This window comes from Akebia trifoliata, chromosome 3 (assembly GCF_017979445.1).
Source record: "Akebia trifoliata isolate Shusen 1 chromosome 3, ASM1797944v1, whole genome shotgun sequence".
Lineage (NCBI taxonomy): Eukaryota > Viridiplantae > Streptophyta > Magnoliopsida > Ranunculales > Lardizabalaceae > Akebia > Akebia trifoliata.
Genome location: NC_141377.1, coordinates 44,143,421 through 44,171,268, shown reverse-complemented (window position 1 = coordinate 44,171,268; position 27,848 = coordinate 44,143,421). Strand labels below are relative to the sequence as shown.

General features: G+C 36.5%; 1 protein-coding gene across 5 annotated transcripts in view; it reads left to right on the top strand.

Annotated features, from left to right (window-relative positions):
* LOC147407219 (binding protein) overlaps window positions 1–27,848 on the top strand; it is a 72,201-nt gene that overhangs the window by 43,499 nt on the left and 854 nt on the right. For 4 of the 5 annotated variants that reach the window (XM_086435672.1, XM_086435670.1, XM_086435675.1 and 1 more), the window contains 31 exons: window positions 680–1,007; window positions 2,590–3,051; window positions 3,164–3,322; window positions 3,498–3,647; window positions 4,932–5,087; window positions 5,387–5,428; window positions 5,584–5,928; window positions 7,098–7,271; window positions 7,387–7,547; window positions 7,662–7,974; window positions 8,064–8,496; window positions 8,646–8,982; window positions 9,286–9,474; window positions 11,769–12,030; window positions 12,183–12,374; window positions 12,448–12,666; window positions 12,798–12,974; window positions 13,540–13,655; window positions 17,089–17,553; window positions 17,719–17,932; window positions 18,458–18,679; window positions 18,859–19,329; window positions 20,115–20,453; window positions 20,545–20,997; window positions 21,112–21,158; window positions 21,249–21,342; window positions 21,660–21,866; window positions 22,362–22,487; window positions 22,596–22,964; window positions 23,069–23,300; window positions 25,069–25,819. In XM_086435672.1, coding sequence (XP_086291798.1) covers window positions 680–1,007; window positions 2,590–3,051; window positions 3,164–3,322; window positions 3,498–3,647; window positions 4,932–5,087; window positions 5,387–5,428; window positions 5,584–5,928; window positions 7,098–7,271; window positions 7,387–7,547; window positions 7,662–7,974; window positions 8,064–8,496; window positions 8,646–8,982; window positions 9,286–9,474; window positions 11,769–12,030; window positions 12,183–12,374; window positions 12,448–12,666; window positions 12,798–12,974; window positions 13,540–13,655; window positions 17,089–17,553; window positions 17,719–17,932; window positions 18,458–18,679; window positions 18,859–19,329; window positions 20,115–20,453; window positions 20,545–20,997; window positions 21,112–21,158; window positions 21,249–21,342; window positions 21,660–21,866; window positions 22,362–22,487; window positions 22,596–22,964; window positions 23,069–23,300; window positions 25,069–25,769 — 8,155 coding nt within the window. In that variant the 3' untranslated portion in view covers window positions 25,770–25,819. The remainder of the gene's footprint in view (window positions 1–679; window positions 1,008–2,589; window positions 3,052–3,163; window positions 3,323–3,497; window positions 3,648–4,931; window positions 5,088–5,386; window positions 5,429–5,583; window positions 5,929–7,097; window positions 7,272–7,386; window positions 7,548–7,661; window positions 7,975–8,063; window positions 8,497–8,645; window positions 8,983–9,285; window positions 9,475–11,768; window positions 12,031–12,182; window positions 12,375–12,447; window positions 12,667–12,797; window positions 12,975–13,539; window positions 13,656–17,088; window positions 17,554–17,718; window positions 17,933–18,457; window positions 18,680–18,858; window positions 19,330–20,114; window positions 20,454–20,544; window positions 20,998–21,111; window positions 21,159–21,248; window positions 21,343–21,659; window positions 21,867–22,361; window positions 22,488–22,595; window positions 22,965–23,068; window positions 23,301–25,068; window positions 25,820–27,848) is intronic. The other variant, XM_086435673.1, reaches the window with a different exon arrangement.

The following is a 27,848-nucleotide window of genomic DNA, read 5'->3' as shown; positions in this document are numbered from 1 at the left end:
AGGGTGTAGGAGGTACCGTGTTATCGAAAAAAGAAGAAAAAAAGGTTGTTTTATTTTATCCCACAAAATTTGCAGATTGCCATCGATCCATCATGAAAATATCTGGACTTGGAGGATTATCTCCCTAGAATTGTGATAGTCGAGAGCATTCACTACTTTTTCAAACATCCTTTTGAGCCATTCCATCTTTATCAGTATCCAAATGAAGTCTATCTCATCATGAAGTAAGGTTACATAAACCTTTCTAGATATAAAGACGTATCCCATCATGAGTAGAACTTCTCCTTAAGTTCATTACTAGAGGTGCCTATTTATGGCAGTATACAGATTGATGAACACACTTGTTTTTAGTAATTGTTGTCATCTTGTCACTTGTCACCTATTTATTGTGTAACCTCTTGAAGAGTACATTGCATCACCTTGTAATGGATACAGATGCAAGTAAAGTTAGTAGCACCTGATTCTTTTCTTCTTTCAGAAATGAACTCAATTCAGATCTTGGTGCTTCCTGGGTAGTGGTTTTTCTTTACTTGAGAATTAAGTAGCATTGGGCTAGTTTGTACTTGTATTTCTTGTTTCCTACCATGTAAGAGTTGATATGTATCCAATCCATAACTGTAGCATATTATGTGGTTCTTTGGATTATTTTCTTGATGTATTTTATGTTGATTTGCTGCAGGATTTTTGTCAATACTTTGCAACATTACATTCTTTATGCATTCAGAAAGGTTCTTGTTTCCTTGCCAACATTGCTCGAAGTTTTTCGGCAAGAGGGAATATGGGACCTTATCTTCTCTGAGAATTTTTTCTATTTTGGACCAAATTCCGAAGAATTTTATGGAGACTTCAGCTCATATATTGATGGGGTTCCCAGAAAATTTGAGATTTCTTCTGGCTCTAACTCCACAAACAGTTGGTCAATGGCCGGTGAGGTTGAAATTCTTCAAATGGAAATAATTTCATTTGTGGAGTTTGCTGCAACATTTAATGGGAGTAAACATAACTTGGTATGCTCATTCTCCTGCATGTTCATGATATCTTCCGTTTGTGTAAAATGCATTTCATTCTTCATTTAGCTTTTCGTCTGGTGTCAAAAGCATCCTTCCTTACAAGTACATCACTGCCTCGATGCTGGTCAAACACTATTTGCATACTCTTGGTTGACTGTTTTGGAGATGCCATTGAAAATGATTTTAAGTGGTCATCTTAATGTCTAAGCACCATCATTGGAAATGATACTAGGCTTGGACCTTTGTTTTATGAACATCATAGATATGTTTATGTTTTGTTCATATTACGTAAGCCGCCAACATCTCTTCGTGAAGATCAACTGGCTGAGGGGGTGCGGTGTGGAGAGTGGATGCTTAAAATTGGCTGAGATAGGACCTTGTCAGTTGTCTTTTTTTCTTTTTTTTTTTCTTTTTCCTAATCCTTTCTCTTTGCAACAACTTTAAATTGATGTAATGTAAGCAGCTTGGTCTGTTCTTATTTTATAATAAATTGTTTGTTTATTGGATTTCCAATCCATTTCTTTTTTCTTTAAGGCAAATGTTCTTATTAAGGTCTGTGGAGTTAATGTGATATAATTATTCTCATGTTGAATTTATTTATTTTTGGCTATCAAACTTTCAAATAACTCCTCCAACGAGTAGCAGAAAGCTATTGGTCTTCATTTCCACATTCCAAATGATTGTTTATTGTAGTTTGGTGACTTTTTAGTGTGTTTTAACAATTTCCTACATTATCAACGAAAACTCTCAAAATTTCTATCATGAAAAATTTCTCAAAAAATTTCCATCATTTCCGCATTATTTCTATGGACTTTGTTTTAGTTTCCACATTGATCAAATATTTCCATTTCTATGCTGATTGGCCTAATACAAAAATATTTAATACCTCGCGTACATCATCATCATCATGAATGCTTTCTACCAAAACTTTGATGTTGGCTGAATGAATCATGTTCCTTCATTCAATTATGTCTAAAGTCATGTTTTATGTTAATTCAAGTGTGTTCAGATCTGCTTTACTTCCTCAATTCTCGTCTTTTTAGTTCTTCCTCTTACCTTTTTTAGGACCTTCAACTTGCACATACCTTCTAGCTGGGTCTATTATCAATCTTTTTTGCTCATGACCCAATCACCTTGATTGATTTTCCCTTACTTATCATCTATTTGGACTAATCATTTTCACGGAGGTGTTGGTTTGTAATTTTTAGTCTTTACACTCATCCATCTTAGCATGCTCAACCCTGCCGTGCTCAATCTATGAATATACTGCTCCTTGATTGCCAAAATGTAGATACATACAATCTTACTGCCATCTTATATAATTTTCTTTGAACTTTGATTTGGATACATAGCACTCCCTCCGGAAGCACACATCCACTTTAACCATCCAACTCTATTTCTATTGACAACATTCTCTTGAATCTCTTCATCCTTGTAGAAAAGAGCTCCATATACAATTTACTATATTACTCTTGTCTTCCATCTGATCCTACTGGCAATTTGTGTGGTCTGATCATTTTGTGCTCATTAAGTTCTCAAGGGATTTTCTTACTCATGTTTTGCTCTCCTGTTATGGCAGCCAGAATGTTCCGTTTTATTGGATGCCCTTGAACAATCTGCTTGCCACCCTGAGCTTGGTAGTGTGCTTGCGAAGAGCCTCCACCGTATTTTACAGCTTGCAGTTGAGCAAACAGTTGCTTCTTTCAAGACTCTGGATGCAATTTCTCGGGTGCTCAAAGTTGCTCACATTCAGGCCCAAGAATTCAGAAGGGTTGGAAATTTTACCTTACCTGCGGAGAATGGGTTTGCTGAAGGGGTTGTAGCTCACAATTTTCAGAGCAATTGTTCATCTGAGATAGAACAAAGTTGGCTAAGATGCATGGAGACATCCTTGGAGCTTTTCACTGAATATCTCTCGATAACAGATGATGCAAAAAGTTTGGTCTTGCACAACTCTACATGTATTGATTGCTTGTTTGATTTGTTTTGGGAAGAAAGGTTGAGAAAGCCTGTGCTGGCCCATATTCTTGGCCTAATGAAGGTACTCAAATTTACCCGTGTTCAGTTGATTTTTGGTTTCTTCTGAGGCTGTGAAGCAATGCAAGTTAAAATTTCTTTCTTTCTGTTGTTTTATTTTGAATTATTATTTGCAGCTGCCACCATCTTCTGAGGAAGACCAAGTAGCAAAGTTGTATTTATGTTCTAAATATTTAGAAACATTTACTTATGTAAAGGAACGGGAGAAGAACTTTGCAGAATTATCAATTGATCTATTGGTTGGTGTGAGGGATGTGCTTCAGACTGATCGAATGGTATGATCTCTCACATTGACCTTTTTTTCATATATATATATATATAATATATATATATATATATATTCCATCCCATCCAGAATTCTGCTCTTCTATGAGCTTTTTCTATTGTAAAGATGGCTTACTTGGTTGTTTTGACATTCTGATATCCTAAAATAATTTGGTTTTCCTTCAGTACTATCAAGCTTTGTTTCGTGATGGAGAATGCTTTCTTCATATTGTCTCTTTTTTAAATGGTAACCTTGATGAGGGAAGTGGAGAGCAGTTGGTCCTGAATGTCCTCCAAACATTGACATGTTTGCTCACAAGAAATGATGCCTCAAAGGTAAACATTTTATAATTGTTATAGGCACCAGAAGTATGTTGTTCTGCTTCATTTTATCTTCCCTACTAATTAACAGCAAAGTGAATCAAGATGTTGCACCTTAGATGCCATTAGACGCCATGCTAGGTGTTCTTTATTCTGTATTAGGCATTTTTTTTTCTTTTGACAATCATTATAAATTGAATTTACCTTCCTTTGATTACTTTAGGTGAAGCATTATTAGACATTTTCACACTAGTTTGTGAGTTTATGTTTGTTGATTCACTTCATAGGGTACTTGCATGTAGAGGTTTTACTTGATAATCTGGAAAACTTTCGTAGTTAGGGTAATGACCCTACTAGCCTTTGTATTAAGGAGACAAAAGAGAATGTACAAGTATACCCTCATACAATACAAATACCAAAAATGATACAAGCACACACCATAGACACTAGCCCTTTACAACACTTCCCCTCAAATAATGAAATGCCCATGTCCAAGTATGGTCCAACCCACACGTATTTGTGTCCATTTACGGGCCTGGTTGGTCCCATAAATTTCATATATAAAGATATTTTATACTAAAATATATAAAGTATATAAGTTATCGGGTCAGGTTGCTAACGGGCCTAACTTCCAAGCCCGAAGACTGGCCATAAACATGTATCTGGGCTAGCCTGGTCCTCGCTACCCAATACTGAAACGGGTCTAGTTACACTACCCAAACCTGGTCCACCGTACCAGCCAAAACTCAGCCCATTGACATTCTTTATGGTATATATTTAATGTGCACATACATAGGTTACCCAATGCAGTTAGTGTTTCCATGTAATTTGTGTAATCTGGTTAACTTTGCACATTTATCAAAAGGAAGACAACGGATGTACATACTTTATTTTTAATCCCACAACCAATCGCAGAGTTTCCAGATAAGCTTCTGGTGGTGTAAACAACATATAACAACATCTGGAAGAATGTGCTTTGATTCTGACTACCTCTACACTAAACTGGATTTTATTGTTCAGATATTTAGTTGGCTGCACTAATTAGTTGTCTCTTCAGTTTTTTCTTATACAATAATAGAGCATTTTTTTCTCACTGTGCATGATCATCTACTTCATGCAGTATCAGATTTTGTAAACTGATTCAATTTTCTCATAACTTTGCATTGACCTTACTCCTATATTATTTGGTTTCCTATAAGCCTTTTTAAAGGCGAAGGGTCTTTATTTGTATTTTTCCATTTTCTTGTGCTGCGTATGATATTGTGTGTTCTACTTCATTTTTTTTCCGTCTTTTGACAGGCTGCATTTAGAACTCTCGTTGGTAAGGGCTACCAAAGACTGCGGCATTTGCTGTTTGATTTTTGCCAGTCGCAACCAAGTGAAGGACTTCTAAATGCTCTACTTGATATGCTTGTTGATGGGAAGTTTGATGTCAAATTGAACCCTGTAATAAAGGTAACTCCCTAATGGAAACTCTTACTATGACTGGTTAGTGTAGTTCATGATTGGCTGGAGGAGCTTATGCCACTGATACTCATGGTTCAAAGTATCATTTGATTTCGTAATGTTTCGGTGGAATATTCCAGTTTTGGCTGAAACTGGAATGAAATATTGACCCTTAAACATTGAATGTTTTGGATTGTCTCAGAATGTTTTGGTCAAGACCATTTCGGTTCTTCTCCTGACCAAAACATTGCAACAATGATATTTTGATCCTTTCTGATACTAATTCTGCTCTTTTCTGTTCAATACAGAATGAGGACGTGATCATACTTTTTCTCAGTGTTCTACAAAAGGTTTGGAATACCGCTCTCCGAACTATGTTCTTTTGTGAGATTTGAAATGATTTTGAACAACCATTCTATGGTCCTCTATAAATTATAATATTATTTTTCTGTTGTGACTTGATGTCATTCTGAATCATAACATGGTTTATTTTATGGTTGGGCAGAGCAGTGACTCATTACATCATTTTGGGCTCAATGTATTCCAGCATCTGCTCAGAGATTCCATATCCAATCGAGCATCATGCGTGAGAGCAGGAATGCTTACTTTTCTTCTTGATTGGTTTTCCCAAGAAGATGATGATAATGTGATTTCAAAGATTGCTCAACTAATTAAGGTCATTGGTGGGCATAGCATATCTGGAAAGGACATACGCAAAATTTTTGCTCTTCTCCGCAATGGAAAAGTTGGATCTAGCCAGCAGCACTGCTCCTTGCTGTTGACCAGCGTTCTATCTATGTTCAATGAAAAGGGACCGACTGCCTTTTTCGATCTCAATGGGAATGACTCTGTATGCCTTTGCCTGACCTATCTTTTCTTTTCAAATCATACATATGATGTTTCTTTTTATCCTTAACAGAGCATTAGAATAATCACCTCATTTTCTTTCCCTTCTGGATGGGTATGTCATCTTATATTTTTATGGCACAGATCCATGTTGCATTATGTCAACAGAAAAATTGAGCATCAAAAACCTTGTAATTTTGTAAGAAAATAGGAGGATGTCCCCAGACATTGTAAAGAGGAAGCAGATAATAGTGAAAAACTTTCATTAGGAAAAATAATAGTGGTGGGTTGAAAACCTATTTCAGTAGCCCAACTTCCTTTATTTGTTGTTCTTGTTAGTTTGTGATGCATGATGTTAATTTTCGGCCTAGTAATGTCCTTTTGTTGGTTTTTGGAGTTCTGACAAAAGGATAATTTTATCATTTCATCACCTAGATCTTTTCTGGTTCAGTTTTCTAGGGAAATACTTTTCCATTTTTTCTGTGAAGGAAGACTTGCCTTTTTAAATTTAGTGGGTTAAAAAATGGTTATGTAAGTGATTTTGTTTGGGAATTTTGGTTTATGGACATTTAAGCGTATAGAAAACAAGGGAGGGTTGATTAGCTATAGCGATTCAAAGTTTCGTGTTGTTTCAGAATGTTTCAATGGAATATTCCGGTTTCAGCCAAGACCGGAACGTGACATTGAATGTTTTAGAAATGTTTTGGTTGAAACCATCTTGTCTTTTCTCTTGTCCCAAACATTGTACCGAAACAAGATTTTAAATCTTTATTTATTTATTTATCAGAATCTTTCTTCACAACAAAGACAAATATCATAGTCACTAAAGTCTCTGACTTCTTAAAAAAGTCACGATTAAATTGTGACTTTTTTCCTTCATTGCTATAATCACGATTTAATTGCATCTTTTCAGTAAGAAATTTATTTATTTATTAGAAAATAAGGTCCTTGGTTTTTGCCTCCCCCCCCCCCTCTCCTCTCTCCACATATTTATTAGCAATCATTAAACAATTTATCTTGTCATTTTTTTATGGGTAAGCTGGGCTTGAACCCTACCTCCAAGTTGCTTTGCAATGTGTCAAACCGACTAAGCTATGGGTCTAAGCCCACAAGTATATTGTCATTACTAAATAGCGAGGTATAACTGACATGTTTTTCTTATCATTCTTACAGGGGATTGTAATAAAAACACCATTACAGTGGCCTCACAACAAAGGCTTTTCCTTTTCATGTTGGGTAAGGGTAGAACACTTTCCGAGGTCCGGAACCATGGGTCTTTTTAGTTTTCTGACTGAAAATGAAAGAGGATGCTTTGCTGTGCTTGGAAAGGACAGATTGGTGTATGGGGTAAAAGCTTCTTGTCCTATAGATAGTCTTCCTAGTGATTTATCCAATCTGTTCTTTGCTTCATAAATGAATGCATCGCTGTTTTTACATGATTATTTGTTTCTTCTTTTGGCAGTCTATCAATCAGAAGCGACAGTGTGTTTCATTGCCTCTCAATCTTGTGCCAAAGAAATGGCATTTTCTTTGCATAACTCATAGCATTGGGAGAGCATTTTCTGGTGGAAGCCTTTTGCGATGCTTTGTAGATGGGAGTCTTGTGTCATCTGAAAAATGCAGGTGTTATTTATCCTTTGATAACCATCACTCTATTTAAGATTTGGTTTGATAACTATCTACTCTTCACAGCTCAAACTGGTAGAATGAGTTACTGATTATTTTTTCATGATTCAGGTATTCAAAAATTAATGATGCTCTGGTATACTGTACAATTGGAACAAAAATAACTCTACCTTTCTATGAAGAAGATAATTCCTTGTTCTCCATCGATTTGTCTCCTTTTCTTGGTCAGATTGGACCAGTTTATTTATTTAGTGATGCCATTCCTTCTGAGCAAATCCAGGGTATCTACTCCCTAGGTCCAAGTTATATGTATTCATTCCTTGATAATGAAGTTGCACATGCTTTTGATGGCGTAATGCCAAGTGGAATTCTTGATGGGAAAGATGGCCTTGCATCTAAAATCATTTTTGGACTCAATGCACAGGCAATGTTCTTTTCCTCAGATGATGCTAGTTGCTAACTTGATTCTTTGTCTGAGCATTAAAAATGAAAGCTGTTATTTTCATTCTGCAGGCCAGTGATGGCAAGACTTTGTTCAATATTTCACCAATGTCCGATCATGCGTTTGATAAGAATACTTTCAAAGCTGTGGTTATGGCCGGAACACAGCTATGTTCTCGACGTTTGCTGCAACAAATCATTTACTGTGTTGGGGGTGTTTCAGTGTTTTTTCCACTTTTGACTCAGTTTGATTGGTCTAAAAATCCAGAAAGTGGACAAGTTGGAGATACATTGCTTAGATGTGTTACATGGGATCGTCTTGTGGCTGAAGTGATTGAACTGATAGCTTCTGTTTTGGATGAAAATCTTGCAAATCAGCAACAGATGCATCTTCTGTCTGGTTTTTCAATCCTGGGTTTTCTATTGCAGTCGGTTCCTCCACATAAAATTAATTTGGAAGCCCTTTCCGCTTTGAGAAATTTGTTTAATGTTGTGGCAAACTGCGGTAATGTGACATTTCTCTCTATTCTAATTTTACATGTATAATCTTCAGAATTTCTTAATGTCATTTCTTTTTCTGGACTCATGTTTTCATGAAGCTGTTTATCCAATTCATCTTTTGATTTGTATTAATGTTCTTTCGATGTTGCCCAGGCCTGTCGGAGCTGCTTGTGAAAGATGTTATTTCAAATATATTTCTTAATCCTTTTATCTGGGTATATACGGTTTACAAGGTGCAACGTGAACTGTACATGTTCCTCAGCCAACAATTTGATAGTGATCCAAGATTGCTTTCAAGCCTTTGTCAACTGCCACGTGTTATTGATATAATACACCAGTTTTACTGGGATAGAGCAAAATCTCGGTTTGCTTATGGATGCAAGCCTCTTTTGCATCCTATAACTAAAGAAGTTATTGGAGAGAGACCAAGTCAAGAAGATACTCGTAAAGTCCGTCTTCTTCTATTAAGTCTTGGTGAAATGAGTCTAAGGTAAAGCGCCTTTCATTATATATATTTATTGCAGATTTGTATTAAATGTATAATACATAGTGCCTGGGGAAGAGTTCTCTCTATGCAAAAGGTAAAATAAACAAGCAGTACAAAGATAACTGGTGATTTTACCAGAATCTTGGTTCTGTACTCATGTTTGGTCAATGGGCATATCTCCCACATACATTTCTATGTTGTAATTTTTTTTTCTCTTTTTGAATAAGTTCTTCAATGAATGAGAGGCTTATCAGTAATAACTTTTTTCTTTCAAAAACATGATTCAAAGACATTGGGAATCTGCAGGCAGAGTATAACATCATCAGATATAAAAGCCCTTGTAGCTTTTTTCGAAAGCAGTCAGGATATGGCATGCATCGAGGATGTATTACATATGGTTACTCGGGCTGTTTCTCAAAAGCAATTGCTCACTTCTTTTCTGGAACAAGTCAATTTTCTGGGTGGCTGTCATATTTTTGTTAATCTTCTCCAGAGGTATGCCATCTCTATTACGATTTCAGTCATCCAATTCCAAATCTCTACTTTTTTTATTCATTTGGCCAGAAAAGTAAACATGTTGAAAAATTCAGAGCAGTGCAAACAGAGTTCCTTTTTGAAAAATGCAACCAAGTGAACCGTGCCTAGTGGTAATGAGCCAGGTTAAAGTTGGTTTTTGTTTCAAGGTTCCTGCTAACTTGGAAATCCAAAACAGACAGAAACAGATTGATTCATCCTGGAACAACCAAAATGTATTGAAACATCAAGAAATAGTCCATTTAAATTTAGAAAAACTAGTTTTTGGTCATAAAAAAACTCAGAAAAATAATGGAAGATAGAATTGAATATCATACGTTTCACACGATACACATTGAAAATGTTCTGAAACAAATAGTGCATGTCTTTAAACATTCTGCCCATGAAGCGTTTCTTTTACACTACATTGTCACTCCCAAGCACAGACAAAGGACGGTCGCATCAGGTTGGCAGCTGGTGCAAAAACTTTACCTTCTCCTAACATAATCTTGAGATAAAGCAGCTGTTCATATTCAAGAGTGGGTCCCTTTGTGTAATTTATCTGCCAATGAAAAAGTTATGGTGTAGAAAGGTAGTTAACGCAAAACTAGAACAGTGGAGAGCGTTTTTGGAGTCTGCCCAAATGCTTTAACTTGCAATATACTTTTGATAGGGTTGGATGTTTCAGAATTTACTTACTTTTTGGGACTATTCTCTCCAAAAATTAGCCCTAGATTCATCTCCATTTGTACCATACAGACCTGTGTAAAAAATCATGTGCTAAAAATTGTATACAAACATCCCAACCCATGTTGGTCACATGTGGTGAGCTGCAAAATGTGATACGTTTGAATGTTATCATGTCTACCATGGATGCAATTTCTTTCATAGTGATTTTATGTAGATTAATTTGCCAAGTTCTCTTTGGAAAACCTCGGGTCTTCAAGACTATCATTGTCATCCATCCAAGGATGATGATTCAACTCAATCAGATCTATGTGTTTACTACCAATAGGTTCACTTTTATATTTTTATTTTTTTGATCGGTAAAGATAATTTTATTAAGAGAAGGAAAACAAGGGAGGTCGAGCGAACCAACCCAAAACAAAGAGAAGAAAATAAAAAAAGAAAACAAACAACAGAGAAAACAGACAAAGGACTCTCACGACAATAAATAAACCCTATCCCATCTCACAAGAAAATCTTCAAAGAAAATTCCCTTAAACTCCTTGTAAAGTTTACTCCAAGAGAACAAGAGCTCCAAAATAGCAAGAACTAAATCTTCCATCGTAGTCTCTTTCCCCTCAAAAATGATTTGATTAAGATGTTTCCAAATTCCCCCAACAAATTGCGAAAGGAACCAGGTACCAAAGAATCCGTTTAGAAGACGAGAAAGCTCCACCCCACGAAAGCCATGACTCCAAAGTCAACTTAATTGAACTGGGAAAGCAGCCCACGATAGCAAACAACGATAAGAAATGCGACCAAATATGATGAGCTACACTTTTATCAAAGGTGATGCTACGGAACATGATCATGAATCATTAGAGTGAAAGAACATAAAGAAAAAGGTGCGCATTACATGAGATGACAAGCCTAAATGAGAGAGTGGGATATATCCTATATAGATGTCATTGGAGAAGTAGGCCCACTCATAATGGTTAGTTTTCTCAAACAGGGAGTTTCAGGCCCAATTATTATTTATTATTATTTTTTTTATAAGTGAAATTAGGAGGACAAGATGTCCTCAAAGAAGAAACAGATACACTAAGAAAAATTAATATCTCCCTTTTCAAACCAAATCCCACCTAAAGAGCAAGTCCTCAAAGAAGAACCCTCCAAGTCCCCAAATCTTTTGAAAAAGGCTTTGATAATGGTGATGGTGATTTGGTGCGTCATGGAATGGTTTTCTAACAATGTGTGAAGCTTGTACATGTCATTTGAATAAACTATTCTGTGGTGAGGATTTAATCTTATTTGTCATATTTCTTGGACTTGTGTCCGTATGAGTGGTGTGTTAGTAGTCATGCCATCAATCTTCTTCTTTAGTTACTCTGCATGTTGGACTTGCCTAGAGTTTGTGTCACCACAAATCCGGGATATTGGAAGATTGATCTTTGATAAATTGAACTACAGACTTTCCTGTACAAATCTATTAGAATAGAGTGTGATATGACTTGAATACATCAGTAGCAATTATGCATTCTATCGATGCAGATGGATCCTCTTACTGTAGATTCTATTATATTATATTTCTTTTCCACTTGTTACAATAGGGAATTTGAACCAGTCAGACTGCTTGGTTTGCAATTTGTGGGAAGACTCTTGGTTGGACTTCCATCTGAGAAGAAGGGACCTAGGTTTTTCAATCTCGCAGTCGGACGATCCAGATCTCTTTCAGAAAGCCATAGGAAGATCAATATAAGATTGCAACCCATTTTCTCTGCCATATCCGATCGGCTGTTCAAGTTTCCACAGACAGATCTTTTGTATGCCACCATGTTTGATGTTCTTCTTGGTGGGGCTAGCCCAAAACAGGTGGTGTATAACATACGAATCATGCTTCTTACTTATTTTCAGTTGATCTTTAAACGTTTTAGCTGTTCTATCGCCAATGCAAAGCTACCTGTTCAATCTATAGTTTAATAGAAATTTTCTTTGAGAATAATGTGTGAGCTTAATTTCCACAGGTGTTACAGAAACAGAATCAGCCTGAAAAGCACAGGAGTAAGGGAAATAGCACCCATTTCTTCCTTCCTCAGATGTTGGTTCTCATATTCAGATTTTTGTCAAGCTGTGATGACGTGTCTACAAGAGTGAAAATATTAAGAGACTTACTCGATCTTCTTGATTCAAATAATTCAAATATCGAAGCTCTAATGGTATACCTATTGCCAGTGGTCCACTATCTATGCTTTCTTGAATATCTTCTAATTATTTATATGTTTTAAATAGGAACATGGATGGAATACCTGGTTAGCAACATCTGTGAGACTTGATGTGATTAGAAACTACAAAGCAGACACACAAGTTCAAGATGACAGTAAGATAAGTGAGCAAAATCTTGTGAGGAACTTATTCTCTGGTGTTCTTTTCTACTATATGCTATCTGTTAAAGGTGGCTGGCATCAATTGGAAGAGACTGTAAACTTCCTACAACTGCACTTTGAACTAGTACGGTGATATCTTTGGTCATGCATGATTTTTCAATATTTGATGTAGTACAATTTGTGTCTCCTCTTCTGGTTGTGATTAAAGTCTAAGGGACAGTTTGGCTTCAACTGTATCTGTTTCTATATCTGCAGGGGGAACATGTATATCGGAACTTACTACATGATATCTTTGAGGATTTAATTGGAAGGCTCGTAGAATTATGCTATGAGGACAACATTTTTGTCTCTCAACCATGTCGAGACAATACGTTATACCTCTTAAAGTTGATTGATGAGATGCTTATCTACGAAGTGGAACATAAGCTTCCGGTATTCAAATTTTTTTATTTGGGTTTTCTTGTATTCTTAAATTCAGTGAGAGCTTACTTCACCATGTGAAGCCTAATCTCTATAGAATCCTCCATTTCAGTTCAATTAAGTTTTTGCCTATATAATCAGCTGATAAGGTTCAAGTAGGGATATTTGTTTTTTTGGCTTCAATCTATCACCACCTTGTTATGCCTAACTGTCGTTTAGCATGCTAAGGAGTTCAAAATCTCAATTTAGAATTTTCATGTTTCAGCCATATGTATATACTGATTCCATTGGAACTGTCATTGGTCTGTCTTGGTCAAGATGTCTTGCTCTGACATCTTATTGAAACTTAGATCATGTCCAAGATTTGAAATCTTAGTAACTGTTAGTTAAACCTAATGGAACGTTCATAACTAAATTACTTAAGTGAATAAGCATGTATGCATATGCACGCATGAATATAGTGATTGATTACTTTTCTCTGAAAAGTCGTTTAGCAAAAACTCTGAGAGGAGCTAGATGGCATGTTTCACTGTCCAGATTACATAAGTCTCACAGAAAAGTTGTAACTTTCTTGCAGTATCCCGGTAGTAATTCAGATTTTTCTACTGATTGCCTGGAATTCGAAAGTCAGAAAGATCACAGCTCTGCTTTAGTGGAGACCTCTGCGGGGGACCTTGATGACCAACTTTCAAGGTACTTGCAAATTGGTGATATTGTTTTCATTTATATTTCAAGCTTATGCTTCATAGGAGTACTCAATTTGAATCTTTTATATGAATTCTTTAGATACCGATCCTAAGATTTCTTTATGAATCTTTCAGTTTGTATATGATTTAAGATTAAAATCTTTGTATTTAATTAAAACATGAGGCACTTTTTTCAAGTGAAAATAGTGACTCCTACATATGTGTTATTGTTATGTTTTTAATGATTAGATGACATCACTTAAAATGAATGAGAAGAAACGCATGTCAATCAATGCTATTTGAACATTAATTGTGGTAGCTTGTTTAATTTCAAGGATCAGGATCATTGTAACTGTTTTTCCCCTCTTCCTTTCTTAACTATGTAAGTGATGATAATGATTTTGATAATTGTTTTCTAAAAATAATCTTTTTTTTCTTTGTATAGATTCAAATTTAGAATAATGTCCCCATAGAGCATCATTATTGCCTGGTCGATTGTCCTCTCATTATTTGGGTGCATTTGCACGTAACCCTTTACATGTTGAGTTATGGGTTACTGAGTTTCATATATAATTTTGTTTAATATTTTATATTTATTAACTCGTAAAGAAAGAATGTTTACTATCCGACGGCTTGAATCCTATTCAAATCCATTGCTACTCCATATGATTGCAAGGTATGATTTGATTATGAAAATTGTTTCCCAAAGCTAGGGTTTCATAGAATAGAAATAAATAATTCATGCGATATGTTTATGTTAGAGGATTTCTAACATTATAATTAGTAGTATGGGGAGTATTTTGTAATTATGGAAATGTTTTGATATAAATAATGAGAGGGGTTGATCAACCCTATCTCATATCTTTCCCCATAATCTCTTCTCTCTTTCTTCCTCTATTTCTATCTCCTTCTTCTATTATTCCACAGATTTGATCTACAACTTGATATCAGAGCATTGATCCGTTGAAGAACAACATCAAAGAACTAATTTTCGAAGCTTTTTCTGCAACTACTAATGTCAGCAGGTTGGGTTCAAAACTACCAAGGATGGAATCACGATGAATTATATGAAGAGGAAGCTCTTCAAGCAATAGTATGTATGTATGATGATAAAGCACCTGGGCCGGACGGTTTCCCCATTGCGTTTTACAAGTTTGGTTGGGATATTATCAAAGAAGATCTATTGTTGGCTATTAAAGATTTTCATGATACTCAGTGCCTGGACTACCTTTCTAAAGCTGCCTTTATTTCTTTGATTCCAAAGAAAGACAAGGCAAAAGATGAGACCCATTAGCCTTGTTTGTTTAGCCTACAAGATAGCATCCAAGATTTTAGCATCTAGATTAACAACATTTTCTTAATGGGAATTTGTGAGTCGCCAAATTCTTAATGGCATGTTGATAGCCAATGAGTTCATTGATTTGAGAAGAAGATCTAGGAAGTCTGGCCTCGTCTGCAAGATTGACATTGAGAAAATTTATGATCATGCAAATTGGAATTTTTTGTGGCATCTCATGGAAATTATGAGTTTTGGTGAAAGGTGGATTGGGTTGATTAGGAAGTGTGTACCTTTAGCTTCATTACATGTCCTTGTTAATGGTTGTTCGACTGGTTTCTTTAGAAGTACTAGAGGGTTAAGGAAGGGAGTAGGGCTGGCAATGGATCGGTTCAGTACCGGATCAGTACCAATCCGCCACTGATCTGAAATTTTTGACGTGGTCTAGATCCAATCCGATTGAATCAATGATATTATGAATCGCATCCGATCTGAATAATTTCTTAATAAATCCATAATCGTTCCGATCCAATCCGATCAGGGAACTGATTTTCTTCCCAAAACCAAATGAAACATTAACTTTTTTTCTTCCCCAAACACAAAATCGATTGAAACCATAACTCATTTTTTTCCCCAAACCTATTTTTATGGTTTCCAAAGAGAAAAGGGATGAGTGTACCTGTATGTTCTTCAGCAGAGAGCACCAAGATGAACAGTCCACATGTACAAATCATGCATATCATCCTTGGAATGCTTCCCGATCAAGCTAGAAATAAATATAATCCTAGAGAAGTTCGTACCCCATCCTCCTTCGACTGAAAACTCCCAAATTAAGCACAATAAAAATACACCATATCGAACAAAATTGTGATTGTTAGCTGTAGAGGATTCCATCAATGACAGATAGAGATGATCGATTACAGAATAAATCGAGAAATTGAAAGAGAATCGATTAAAGATTGAAAAAGAGGTTTAGGGGATGAAAGACCTTGGGTTTGTTTAGATATGGAGATGTTGTGCCTTGAGCACAATGAATTTTGGTGTCTTGGGAAGAAAAAAAATTAATTTTTTTTAATGAAGAGAGAGAAAGATGGAGGTTAGAGAAACAAATCTTTTTATTTGAAATCTGTCCTCAATGGTGTCTCTCCTTTAGTAAGGCAAAGTGGATTCTATGGAGCCTTACACTGTTTGCTATTTGTTGGGTCATCTGGAAGGAAAGAAATGATTGGATCTTTGTTGGGAAAGAGACTGATGTCAAGAGAACAGTGATTGCAATGTTAGCTCTCTTGTTCTACTGGGGCAAGGCTTTTAAGGTGTTAAGAGGGGTGTTTTTTGAGGATTTCTTTGTAAGATGGGATAGTGTTTGTAATTTGGAGGAGGAGTAACCTTGTCTTGACCTTTTTTTTTAATGTTTCGGTTTTCTGGACTTCTTCGATTTACTGTTATTGGGTTGGATATCTCATCCTCCCTTTTGTACATTCTTACTTTTCTCTCTAATAAAAAATTTGTTTGCCTATCCAAAAAAAATATTTATTATCTATTTTCTTGAAAACCCAACCATTGCATGAAGGGAATGACGGTGGAATATTTATATTTTATAAATATGTATGATAAAACTCGGTTTGGATTAAGGTTAATCCCGAACCGATTCGAAATTTTATCAGATTTTTTAAATCTCAATCCAAATCTGATCCCAATGCCCAACTTCCATGTCTGAATCGTACTTTTCGGATTGAATCAGATCGGATGTCAAATAAAATACCGGTTATCTTAATTTTAATGGATAACGTATGGTATGATTGCTAGGGAAAGTTACTCAAGGATTCCCTAACCACTATGAGCTTCCTTCCCTTATGTTTTAGTTTGGCTACTTTTGTTTGTCTGTTTAAGTAATATTGAGGTCCAAATTGTGAGCATAGTATAGTAGAAACCACTGGAGAGGACTAATCAAGAATTGACGGATTGGATATGTCCAATTAGGTTGATTCTTACGATCTTTTTTCTGCTATTTCCTCTGTATTGAAGTGAATTTTTCTTAGTTATGAATGATTCTTCGTGTTCTATAGTGTAATTTTTATCTTTTCTCCAATTTTTACCATCTGTTTCTACATTTTGTTTGTAATATTTGATACCCTTCCCTGATCTTGAATTATGTCGTTCTTAGAAATCTGCGGGTTTGCAAGCAGCCTATCTCAAATGAAGATGATATAATGGATGAGAAGTGGTGGAATTTATATGACAAGTTGTGGATTATTATTGGTGAAATGAACGGTAAGGGTCCAAGCAAGATGTTACCCAAATCTTCATCATCACTAGTACCATCTTTTGGACAAAGAGCACGTGGCTTGGTAGAATCACTGAATATCCCTGCTGCTGAAATGGCTGCAGTTGTTGTATCCGGCAGTATTGGCAATGCATTGGTTGGAAAACCAAATAAAAATGTAGATAAGGCTATGATGTTAAGAGGGGAGAAGTGTCCGAGAATTGTTTTTCGACTTGTAATCCTATATCTTTGCAAATCTTGTCTAGAACGAGCTTCAAGATGTGTTCAGCAGGTCATTTCATTTCTCCCTTGTCTTCTGGCTGCTGATGATGAGCAAAGCAAGAGCCGGCTGCAGCTTTTTATTTGGTATGATTTCCTCAATGTTTCAAAGTTTTATTTGGAGTAGTTTGTAATTTTACCTGAATCAAGTAAGTTAGCCTCTCATATTTTATAAGAGCGGCAGATTACAAGTTCTCTTATTTACTTTATTTCTCCAACAAGTATGTGACATTCTGCTGCAATTATGGGCAGTTCTTTACTCACTGTTAGATCGCAATATGGAATGCTGGATGATGGGGCTCGTTTTCATGTTATATCACACTTGATACGTGAAACAGTTAACTGTGGAAAGTCCATGCTTGCTACCAGTATAGCGAGCAAAGATGATTCATCTGATGCAGGAAGCAATATGAAGGAAACTGGCACCATTCACACTATAATTCAAAAAGATAGAGTTCTCGCTGCGGTGTGTCACTAACTTATCCGTAATTTTCATTTCTTTCTAATTATGTTTCAATTTGAAACCTATTAAATAATAAAAGAAAGAAAGGCAGTGTGTGCGTGTGTGTGCGAGAGAGAGTGAGTGAGTGCTTGTTCTGGCATTTCTCGGGCACATTGGAGCCTGATACTGATTCAATATATGGTGAAAAGGTGTGGTTGTATTTTGATAATGTGTTCTGGCATTTCTTGGGCACATTGGTGGCAGATACTGATTCAATTTATGGTGAAAAGGTCAAATTTTTACTGAAAATGTTAAATGGTTGCCCCTTTAGTTAGGTGTTTCCCCAAAGGGAAGTTCAAGCTGGGACTCCAAATCTGTTTCTGATCTTCATCTAAATTGCCGCTGAATTGAGTGGCCTCATGTAAACGTACTTTTAATAAGTTGTTTCACACATGCATGCATATAGTTGTGTTTGTACGTCTATCCATGTGTATGTACTTGTCATGTTTCATTCAGGTGCACTATTTAATTGTATAGTGTCACTCTCAGGTAGCTGATGAGGTGACATACATGAAGAATTCAAAATCTGATCACACAAAGCAGTTGGAGGAGCTCCGTGTTAGGATAGATGAAAACTCCTCTTCAGAATCTTACCAGAGGAGAGCTTTTGAAGAGGAGATGCAGAGCAGTTTGAGCGCCATTATTTCTTCAGATGACAGCAGAAGAGCTGCCTTCCAGCTTGCTCGTGATGAGGACCAACAAATTGTTGCAGTAAGAATACAGTTTGTCATTTCCTACTACATATTAAACTATGAAAGTTTATGGCTGTAACCGTATTTTTCATATGTTCATTGTAGTATTGAACCAAAATTTTGATATGCTTCTACAATGATAACCTGTACTTCATTTAATCTTAGAAAAATTAATAATAACCATTGTGTCTTTAACAGGAAAAATGGATCCACATGTTTCGTACTCTGATTGATGAGAGAGGTCCATGGTCAGCTAATCCTTTTCCAAATAGCACTGTGACACATTGGAAACTGGACAAGATAGAAGACTCATGGCGGCGTAGACCAAAATTAAGACGAAATTATCGTTTTGATGAAAAGTTGTGTCATCCTCCACCCACTTCATCTAGCAAAGAGGCTAGCCATGCTTTTAGTGAAAGTAGAACTGGTTTGGGTAGTCATATTCCTGAGCAAATGAAGCGCTTTTTATTGAAAGGAGTACACACAATTACTGATGAAGGAAGCTCAGAACCTGAAAATGATACTGAGCCAAGCATGCAGAAGACAAATGTCCCTCTTGATCCTTTGGATAATCAGTACTCAGAACTTGTGAAAGACTGCACAGATCAAAAGGACATTGTTCAAGATAGAAAGGAATCATCGAGTTCTCCAGGGACAGAAATAAGTGAGGTATGCCTATCTAAATGAACACATACACCTTTTTGGAGAATATGATGTCATTTTTGTTAACATGGATAAATATTAAAACAAAAAATGAGGATGGAGCTATTGTTAAAGTTTTTCGGGACTGAAGCCGATGTGTGAGTGCTTCTCCAAGGTCTTCAAAATATTGGAGTCAATTTCATGGGGATGTTGAAATTGGAGGGTGACCAAACTAACAAAATCAATGGGCAAAAAATGAGGATATCCCCATGGAGGTTGGCCACCATTCTCTTAGATCACATTTTGTTGTTTCCCGGGAGGTCTTCTCTCCCGACCCTCATTCTTTTATAGATGAAGATGGGGCAGCAAAGAGTGGCTTAGAAAAGGTTTGTGATTTTCTTTTATTTTTTTAAACCCTTCTTATAACTATGACACACCGGCAACCCCGCCCACAATTTCTTTTGACGAATAGGCCTTGATATCTTGATCCATGCATAATATCTTGAAAAATGGATACTGATTTTTTACTGCTACTTAGTATCAGCAATAGGTCTGAAAAAGTATCTGATGAAAAGGGGGGGGGGACTTAGATATTTGCCCCCTATCAAAGTAAGGAACCACGACATATATTTTTGGAACAGATTCCATTTTGAGAGATTTGAAAAAACACTATCTCATTGAAAGGTTCTATACATCTTCCGTTTCTCAACGCACTTCTCTATACAAATGATGATAATGGTGATGACTAATTTGATATGTTGCTGATATATATCGAAGAAACTATTCTGTGTGACTTGCTTCTCATGTTCCAGGTACTTATGTCTGTTCCTTGTGTGCTTGTAACACCAAAGAGAAAAGTAGCTGGGCATTTAGCAGTCATGAAAAATGTTCTGCATTTCTTTGGTGGGTTTTTAGTTGAAGGAACTGCTGGGTCGTCTGTTTTCAGCACCCTTCTTGTTTCAAGCAATTCTGACTCTACCAAGCCTGATCAACTTGGAGGTGTCCAAAAGCAGAAGTTCCCCAAATGGCCCATGAATCTTGATGTGGATTATGAGAAAGGCCAGACTGTCAAGAACCCAGTCACTGTACATGAAGGCTTTCTTCAAAAAGAGCCCAAAATTAAACGGCATCGTCGATGGAATGTTTGCAAGGTATGGAACTGTAAAGATTTATAGTAACCAGATTCATTTTTATCTATGATGTTGTTGACCTGATTTTTCTGGTGTCATGTTGTGGTGATAGATAAAATCGGTTCATTGGATGCGATATTTGCTAAGATACACTGCCATAGAGATTTTCTTCAATGATTCAGTTGCGCCTGTATTTTTCAATTTTGCATCACAAAAGGATGCCAAGGATGTTGGAATGCTGATAGTTTCCTCAAGAAATGAATCTTTGTTTCCAAAGGGGAGTTCCAGGGATAAGAGTGGACTTATCTCCTTCGTTGATAGACGTGTAGCATTAGAGATGGCAGAAACTGCAATCCAGAGCTGGAAGAGAAGGGATATGACGAACTTTGAATATCTAATGATACTCAACACACTTGCTGGAAGATCCTATAATGACTTGACTCAGTATCCTGTCTTCCCTTGGGTTTTGGCCGATTATTCATCAGAAAAACTTGACTTTAACAAGTCATCAACTTTTCGAGACCTGTCAAAACCTGTTGGGGCTTTGGATTCAAAGCGGTTTGAGGTATCCTTTCATCGCCTGTTTCATGTTTGCCCATTTCTTCTCTTCAACTGTAATAAGCCAAGTGCAAGCATTGCCTTGTTATTATCTCATCCATATTCTTCAATTTCAATACAGGTTTTTGAGGATAGATACCGAAACTTCTGTGATCCTGATATTCCTAGGTAATCAATGAAATGCTGTTTTTGACTGATTTCTGAATTTTTTTTATAGCTTTCTTATAATTCATTGCAAGCTTGTGTTTCCTAATGCAGTTTTTACTATGGGTCTCATTATTCAAGCATGGGGATTGTGCTCTTTTACCTACTTCGGTTAGAGCCTTTCACAGCTCTCCACCGCAATTTGCAGGTATTGTACTTGTGATAGCTCTGCATTTATCATTTATCATTTCAGTTTCGTTTCTTGTCTAAATAAAATCCATTTTTCAGTGGATAAGCTGGGATCAGCCCACACCTGCCCCTCCCCCTTCTGCCTGATCTGTTGCACAACTTCTAAATAATAACTTGTTCCAAGTTTAAGTTTACTATAGTTCTGTAATCCTTTCACTTTTTTCAAGGCAGCATTATTTCTTCACTGATTCATATGGATATTGGGTCAAATGTTTTAAAAAATATTAAGTACAATTTTAATTTTTTTAGCGTAAGATATCATACTCCTTTTTGCAGGGTGGTAAATTTGACCATGCTGATCGCCTTTTCCAAAGCATAGAGGGAACGTATCGAAACTGCCTTTCCAATACCAGTGATGTGAAGGAGTTAATACCTGAATTCTTTTACATGCCAGAGTTTCTTGTTAATTCAAACTCTTATCATCTGGGTGTGAAACAGGATGGTGAACCTTTAGTTGATGTTTGTCTCCCTCCTTGGGCCAAGGTATGTGAATTTTTCTTGGCATGAACTTCAAGTGTTTTGATAAATCTTCTTATTTAGTGGATTGTTCTATCTTCACTTTTTCTTAAAATGAGTGCCTTCGGAGAATAATAATTTCCTCATTTATGAAAACAAAAAAAGGGCTTTCTGTAGATAAAAATATGATCCCACTGTTAATTTATACTGTCCCATTAGATCAAGTCAGGAGCATAGGTATATGTTCCTTGTATCATTTATGTCTGCCCCACCAGAATAGTGAAAAAGACTAAACAAGGTTAGTTAAAAGAATTGGGTGACATCCAGACTAGAGCTCCACCCTTGGGCTTGGTGAATAATCATCACCATCATTTATTCCTAAATATTTGGATTGGAAGAGTGATGTCATTTTTCTATTCAACTCTATGTGTCATACCTTCTGCCAAGGCGACACATATGCTTGTGAAGTCTGATTAAACTATTGTGGCCTTCACAATGCTAAGCCTGAAATCAATTGCACAGGGTTCCCCTGAAGAGTTCATACACAGAAACCGGGAAGCCCTTGAAAGTGAATACGTGAGTTCCAATCTTCATCACTGGATAGATCTGGTATTCGGATACAAGCAGCGTGGCAAACCTGCTGTGGAGGTATTCTCTGATAATTTAGTAATGTACTCTTCAGTATATGAGAATTGTGAACCAGTTGATATTCATTTCAAATCTATTAATTTATTTACAAGTGATATTGGATTCCAGGCGGCAAACATATTTTACTACTTAACTTATGAAGGTGCTGTGGATCTAGACATCATGGAAGATGAGTTGCAAAGATCTGCCATTGAAGACCAGATAGCAAATTTTGGTCAGACACCAATCCAAATTTTTCGTAAAAAACATCCCAGAAGAGGGGCACCAATTCCTATTGCTCATCCTTTATATTTTGCTCCTGGTTCAATTAATTTGACTTCGGTCATTTCTAATATTAATTCACCATCTGCTGTATTATTTATTGGTTTATTGGACACGCATATTGTCCTTGTGAACCAGGGGCTCACCATGTCAGTCAAGATGTGGTTGACCACCCAACTTCAATCTGGAGGAAACTTCACATTTTCTGGATCACAGGTTGGACATCATTTCACTGGTTTTTATACTGTAGTGATTTGATATCTTTTCCTGGAAGAAATAACTATTTTTTATACTCAACGTAACTTGTCAAACTTTTGCAGGATCCATTTTTTGGAATTGGGTCTGATGTACTTTCTTCTCGTAAAATTGGTAGTCCATTGGCTGAAAATATTGAGCTGGGAGCACAATACTTCTCTACAATGCAAACTCCATCAGAAAAATTTTTGATTTCATCTGGAAATTGGGAAAATAGCTTCCAGGTCATATCCCTAAATGATGGAAGAATGGTGCAGACTGTCCGGCAGCACAAAGATGTGGTTAGCTGTATTGCAGGTATTCATTCTTTTGTATTCATTCTTTTGTAAGCTTTTGATTAAGTGTTACCATGGGCAATATGACTGAGTGTCACAGGAAGTTGAACAGAACTATTTTACTGTACAGTCACACCTTTAGGTTTCTAGTAGCTGCATAACAAGTCCAATTACAAGATTTGCAGTGGAAACAGTTAAAATTTCTCTCTCAAATTGGGGTTGTATATGGGAGTACATGTACATCACTTTCAACAAGATGTGAAAACATTGTTGAGATTGATTATCAAGATGTTGTAGTGGACTAAAAAGCTAAATCTGAACAAATCCATCATCATTTTCACCGAATACTTATTCCAGAAATTTGGGGTAGGCTGAACAAATCTTGTTTGTCCACTCAATTATTTGTAAAGCCATATCTTTGATTATTGCAAGTGTCACATCCACTCTCTCTACCTCAATCCATGCTCTTTTGGGACTTGCTTTTGTTCTTCTTTTTCTTTTCGATTAGTATAAATTTGTTATGGGGTTGAGAAAACCTGCCTTAGTCAAAAGGGTACAACAAAAACTACTATGATCGAACACATCATGGCCCATTTGAACACAAGATTCTCAAAAAATACACCTTTAAATTCTTCAAACACTTTAGACCCAAAAAAAAAAAAAAGTTGCCCTAATATGCTAATGATTGTCTCTTGCAGTATTTGCTCCTTCCTTTCAAATATTCTGTTATTCCTTTCCTTTCAAATTTCCAACAAATCACGAAAGCTATTAATGCCCACAGGATCATCTCTATGCATGAAAGCCTTTATTTGCCAACTTTGGAATAGTAATAAAACGGGCCTAGGAAATACCCAATGAATATAGAACAATAAATAAATAAATAAAAATATAGAACAACAATGGGAAATGAGACCATATCTCCCGAAAAAGGGAAGATTGGATCGGCAAGTGGTCTACTGATTCTTTTTTATCTTTTTTTATAGCCAATAGATTTATTGATAGTGGTCTGCTGATTCTCAGTTAGCCTTACAAAGGAAACAAAAGTTTGGCATGGAGATTCCCCAATTAATTAGGTGGCCAAAGGTGCAGATTTTGTCCAGAGCATCTAACCATATGGATAAAGACACCTTTGATGGAACTTTGTAACCCGAAATTGCAGCTACTGGAAATTCTCTAGAAGATGGAGAGGCTTTAGATGAATAGAACGATTTACATTGAAAGACCTCTCCTGATTACATGTCCATTGACGGTACAATCAAGATGAGAGAGAATTGATTGGTGAGATTAGATATATCCTGGACCTCCCAATCACTAAAACCTCTCATGAAGCCAAAATCCCATGATAGGTCATCCCCACTATGATTCATGAAAGCCTCCACTGGGAGATTCTTTTTAAGAGGATATAGAATACAATACTGGAAATTGTAGAAATAAGGGTGAAACATTTACCCCACCTATCCTCCCATAACCTTACTCTAATATCTCTGCCCACCTATCCTTGCAAAACCTACTAGGAGATCTTTAACAATGCCTATATCTGTTTTAGAACTTTGAGCTTGCAATTTCCTTCTGACTTGCCTATAATTGACCTGTGTTACATGACTCCGTGTTTTATCCTTGTTCACCTGCTTGTTTAGCATTTTGTAACAATGCTACTTCTTGGCAACATTCTGTTTCTATCTTATTGTTGTCCATATTGATGTTTATTCCTTCTGTTTCCTTTTCAGTCTCGTTAATTTCTTATTTACTATGGATGTCTATTTTCTAATTAAAATATATTACTGCTATAGTGACATCGGATGGAAGCATCCTTGCTACTGGAAGTTATGACACAACAGTCATGGTGTGGGAGGTTTGTCATGTCAAAACCACAGAGAAGAGAGTTCGAAATACACAAACAGAGCTTCCTAGAAAAGACAATGTCATCATTGAAACTCCCTTTCATATCCTCTGTGGGCATGATGATATCATTACATGCTTATTTGTTAGTATAGAGCTTGACTTAGTTATCAGTGGTTCAAAAGATGGAACTTGTATTTTCCATACTTTGCGAGAGGGAAGATATGTACGATCTCTTCAGCATCCATCTGGCTGTGCCTTGTCGAAACTGGTTGCATCTCAGCATGGGCGAATGGTTTTTTATGCCGAGGATGATCTCAGTCTGCACATGTATTCCATTAATGGAAAACACATAGCCACCTCTGAATCGAATGGCCGCCTCAACTGTGTTGAACTCAGCAATTGCGGCGAGTTCTTGGTTTGTGCTGGTGACCAAGGACAGATAGTTGTACGGTCTATGCACTCACTTGAGGTTGTGAGAAGGTATGATGGAATTGGGAAAGTAATCACATCTCTAACAGTGACCCCAGAAGAATGTTTCTTAGCTGGGACCAAGGATGGAACTCTTCTTGTATATTCTATAGAAAATCCTCAGCTTCGCAGACCTAGCCTCCCTCGAAATGTGAAATCCAAAGCTTCTGCTACTGGATAGATCCTGCAGCTCAGAAATATTTATAATTAGTGCACGGATTGCACCCGGAGGTATCCAATTCTCATCAATGTTTTGTTTATTTTATTCACATTAAGCACTATTTTGTTTACTTTATTCATGCCTTGAAGAGAGAAGTCTATTCAGTGTTTTGTTTCCATTGTGGTATGGACAGTTCTAATAAACTGTGTACAGCATGTCATTGTACATTGATATTATTAGGTTACTTTTTAACTGTTTATATAATTTCTCTGACGAGACCCTATCATCATTAGCTGATACCCAGGTATGCATGTCGCAAACCACTCTACCAAAAACCAGTTGGTGTTAAGAGAAGGCACGACTATGTATATAAGACGGGCACAATACATGAGCACATACCCGTGACCTATATGGACTGTGCCGCTCTGATACCATGTTGCAAACCACTGTACCTTAAACCAATTGGTGTTAAGAGAAGGCACAACTATGTGTCATGGGTCGAACTGGGGCATGATACTTGAGCACATGACACCCAAGAGGGCAGGCAGATAACACGACATTCAACAATTTACACTTAGACGGACACTTGTATGAGAGATAGGAATACAACACTTAATTTCCTGAAATCCAGGACAGGGAAACTGTACAACATCCTGTCCAATATTTTTTATTCTACCCTTTTTCTTAGCTTTTAAGTTGCATATTATATTTCATTATATTCATGATGCCAAAAGTGATGAACTTTGCAATGTTTTCTAGTAAGATTTGTTATAGTACATGAAGGTGCAATCTCGATGAGGTGGTAAAGTCATTGTGTGGTAGTACTGCAGACCTGGGATCAAAACCACGCCTTCACACACACACACACACGCACCCAAAACAAACAAACAAAAAAGAGTTGTTATAATACCTATGCCTATAATAAAAGCCCTATTTATGTATTTTTATTAACCAAACAGCCACAAGACTTTTAGTAGTTACAAAACTAATTGTATTGTTGAAAAGTAGCACGTTTGTACAACTCAAAAAATTTAGAAACTAATTAATGGTACAATTGGAAAAAAAAATTGTAATGTAATAGCATCCATGTTGTCTAAGGGACCACTATCAGTACCATATCATGTTGATTGGGGTAGACTCAACATATGAAAGTATCATAATACCTTGGATTAATATTGTTCTCTCACAAGGTCAAAATACTCATGTCTAATGATAGGACAGTTTCAATACCCATGCTATCAAAGTTGGAAGCTGGAAATGATTGCTCACTTACTGGGTTATGAATCGCAATCATCATTCACATGTTTGAGATTGTCTGGAAGATATTTTTTAACAAACCATTTAGCTAGATTTTGAACAAATACAAACTACATTCTACTTATTAAGCCAAGCAATCATACACATGTCTGCTTAGATAAGTTACTATATGTGATAATGACATGGACACCTTGCAGTGTCCTAAGATACGAGATATCTGATAGAGCCTTCAAAAGACTAAAGTTAGACACTTCTATACACCTTGTTAAATATTTGAATGATAGGCTTGTTAACAAGATCTAATAATTCACTTCTATTCAAGAGGCTTCCTTTTATAATAGGAACTTGTGATAAGACCAAGAATATGTATGATTTGCAACTTTCATAAGGATATTATCAAGGGATGAATGCTAGCTAGATTGATGGGGAAAAATACCCCAAACAGACCACTTTTGTCAATTGTCCATAAAGATGTAGAGATTGATGGGGATTTGACTCAGAGAAGTATTGGGTAGGTAAAGTGGAGAAGCATTTTTAGAGTATTATGTGGCTTACATATATGGAAGGCTGCGTTTGTTTATCTCCTCATTTTGGAATATTATGTGACTTAGATGTACTACAAAACTTGTCTGTCCCCTCGTTTCAATTAGTGTTTTAGGAAGGCGGGGTGAACGAATCCTAAATAACCAGGGAAGTATATCCTAAATCATTTCATGGTTTTCTTGTTACACTAGAGCTAGCAAAGATCTGCTTTCCATCCTCCTAGAAGGTCTCTCTCTTCTTGCTTCTCCTCCTCATCCTTTCCCTCCTCCCCTCCTACCAACCCCCACACACTTCGTTTTC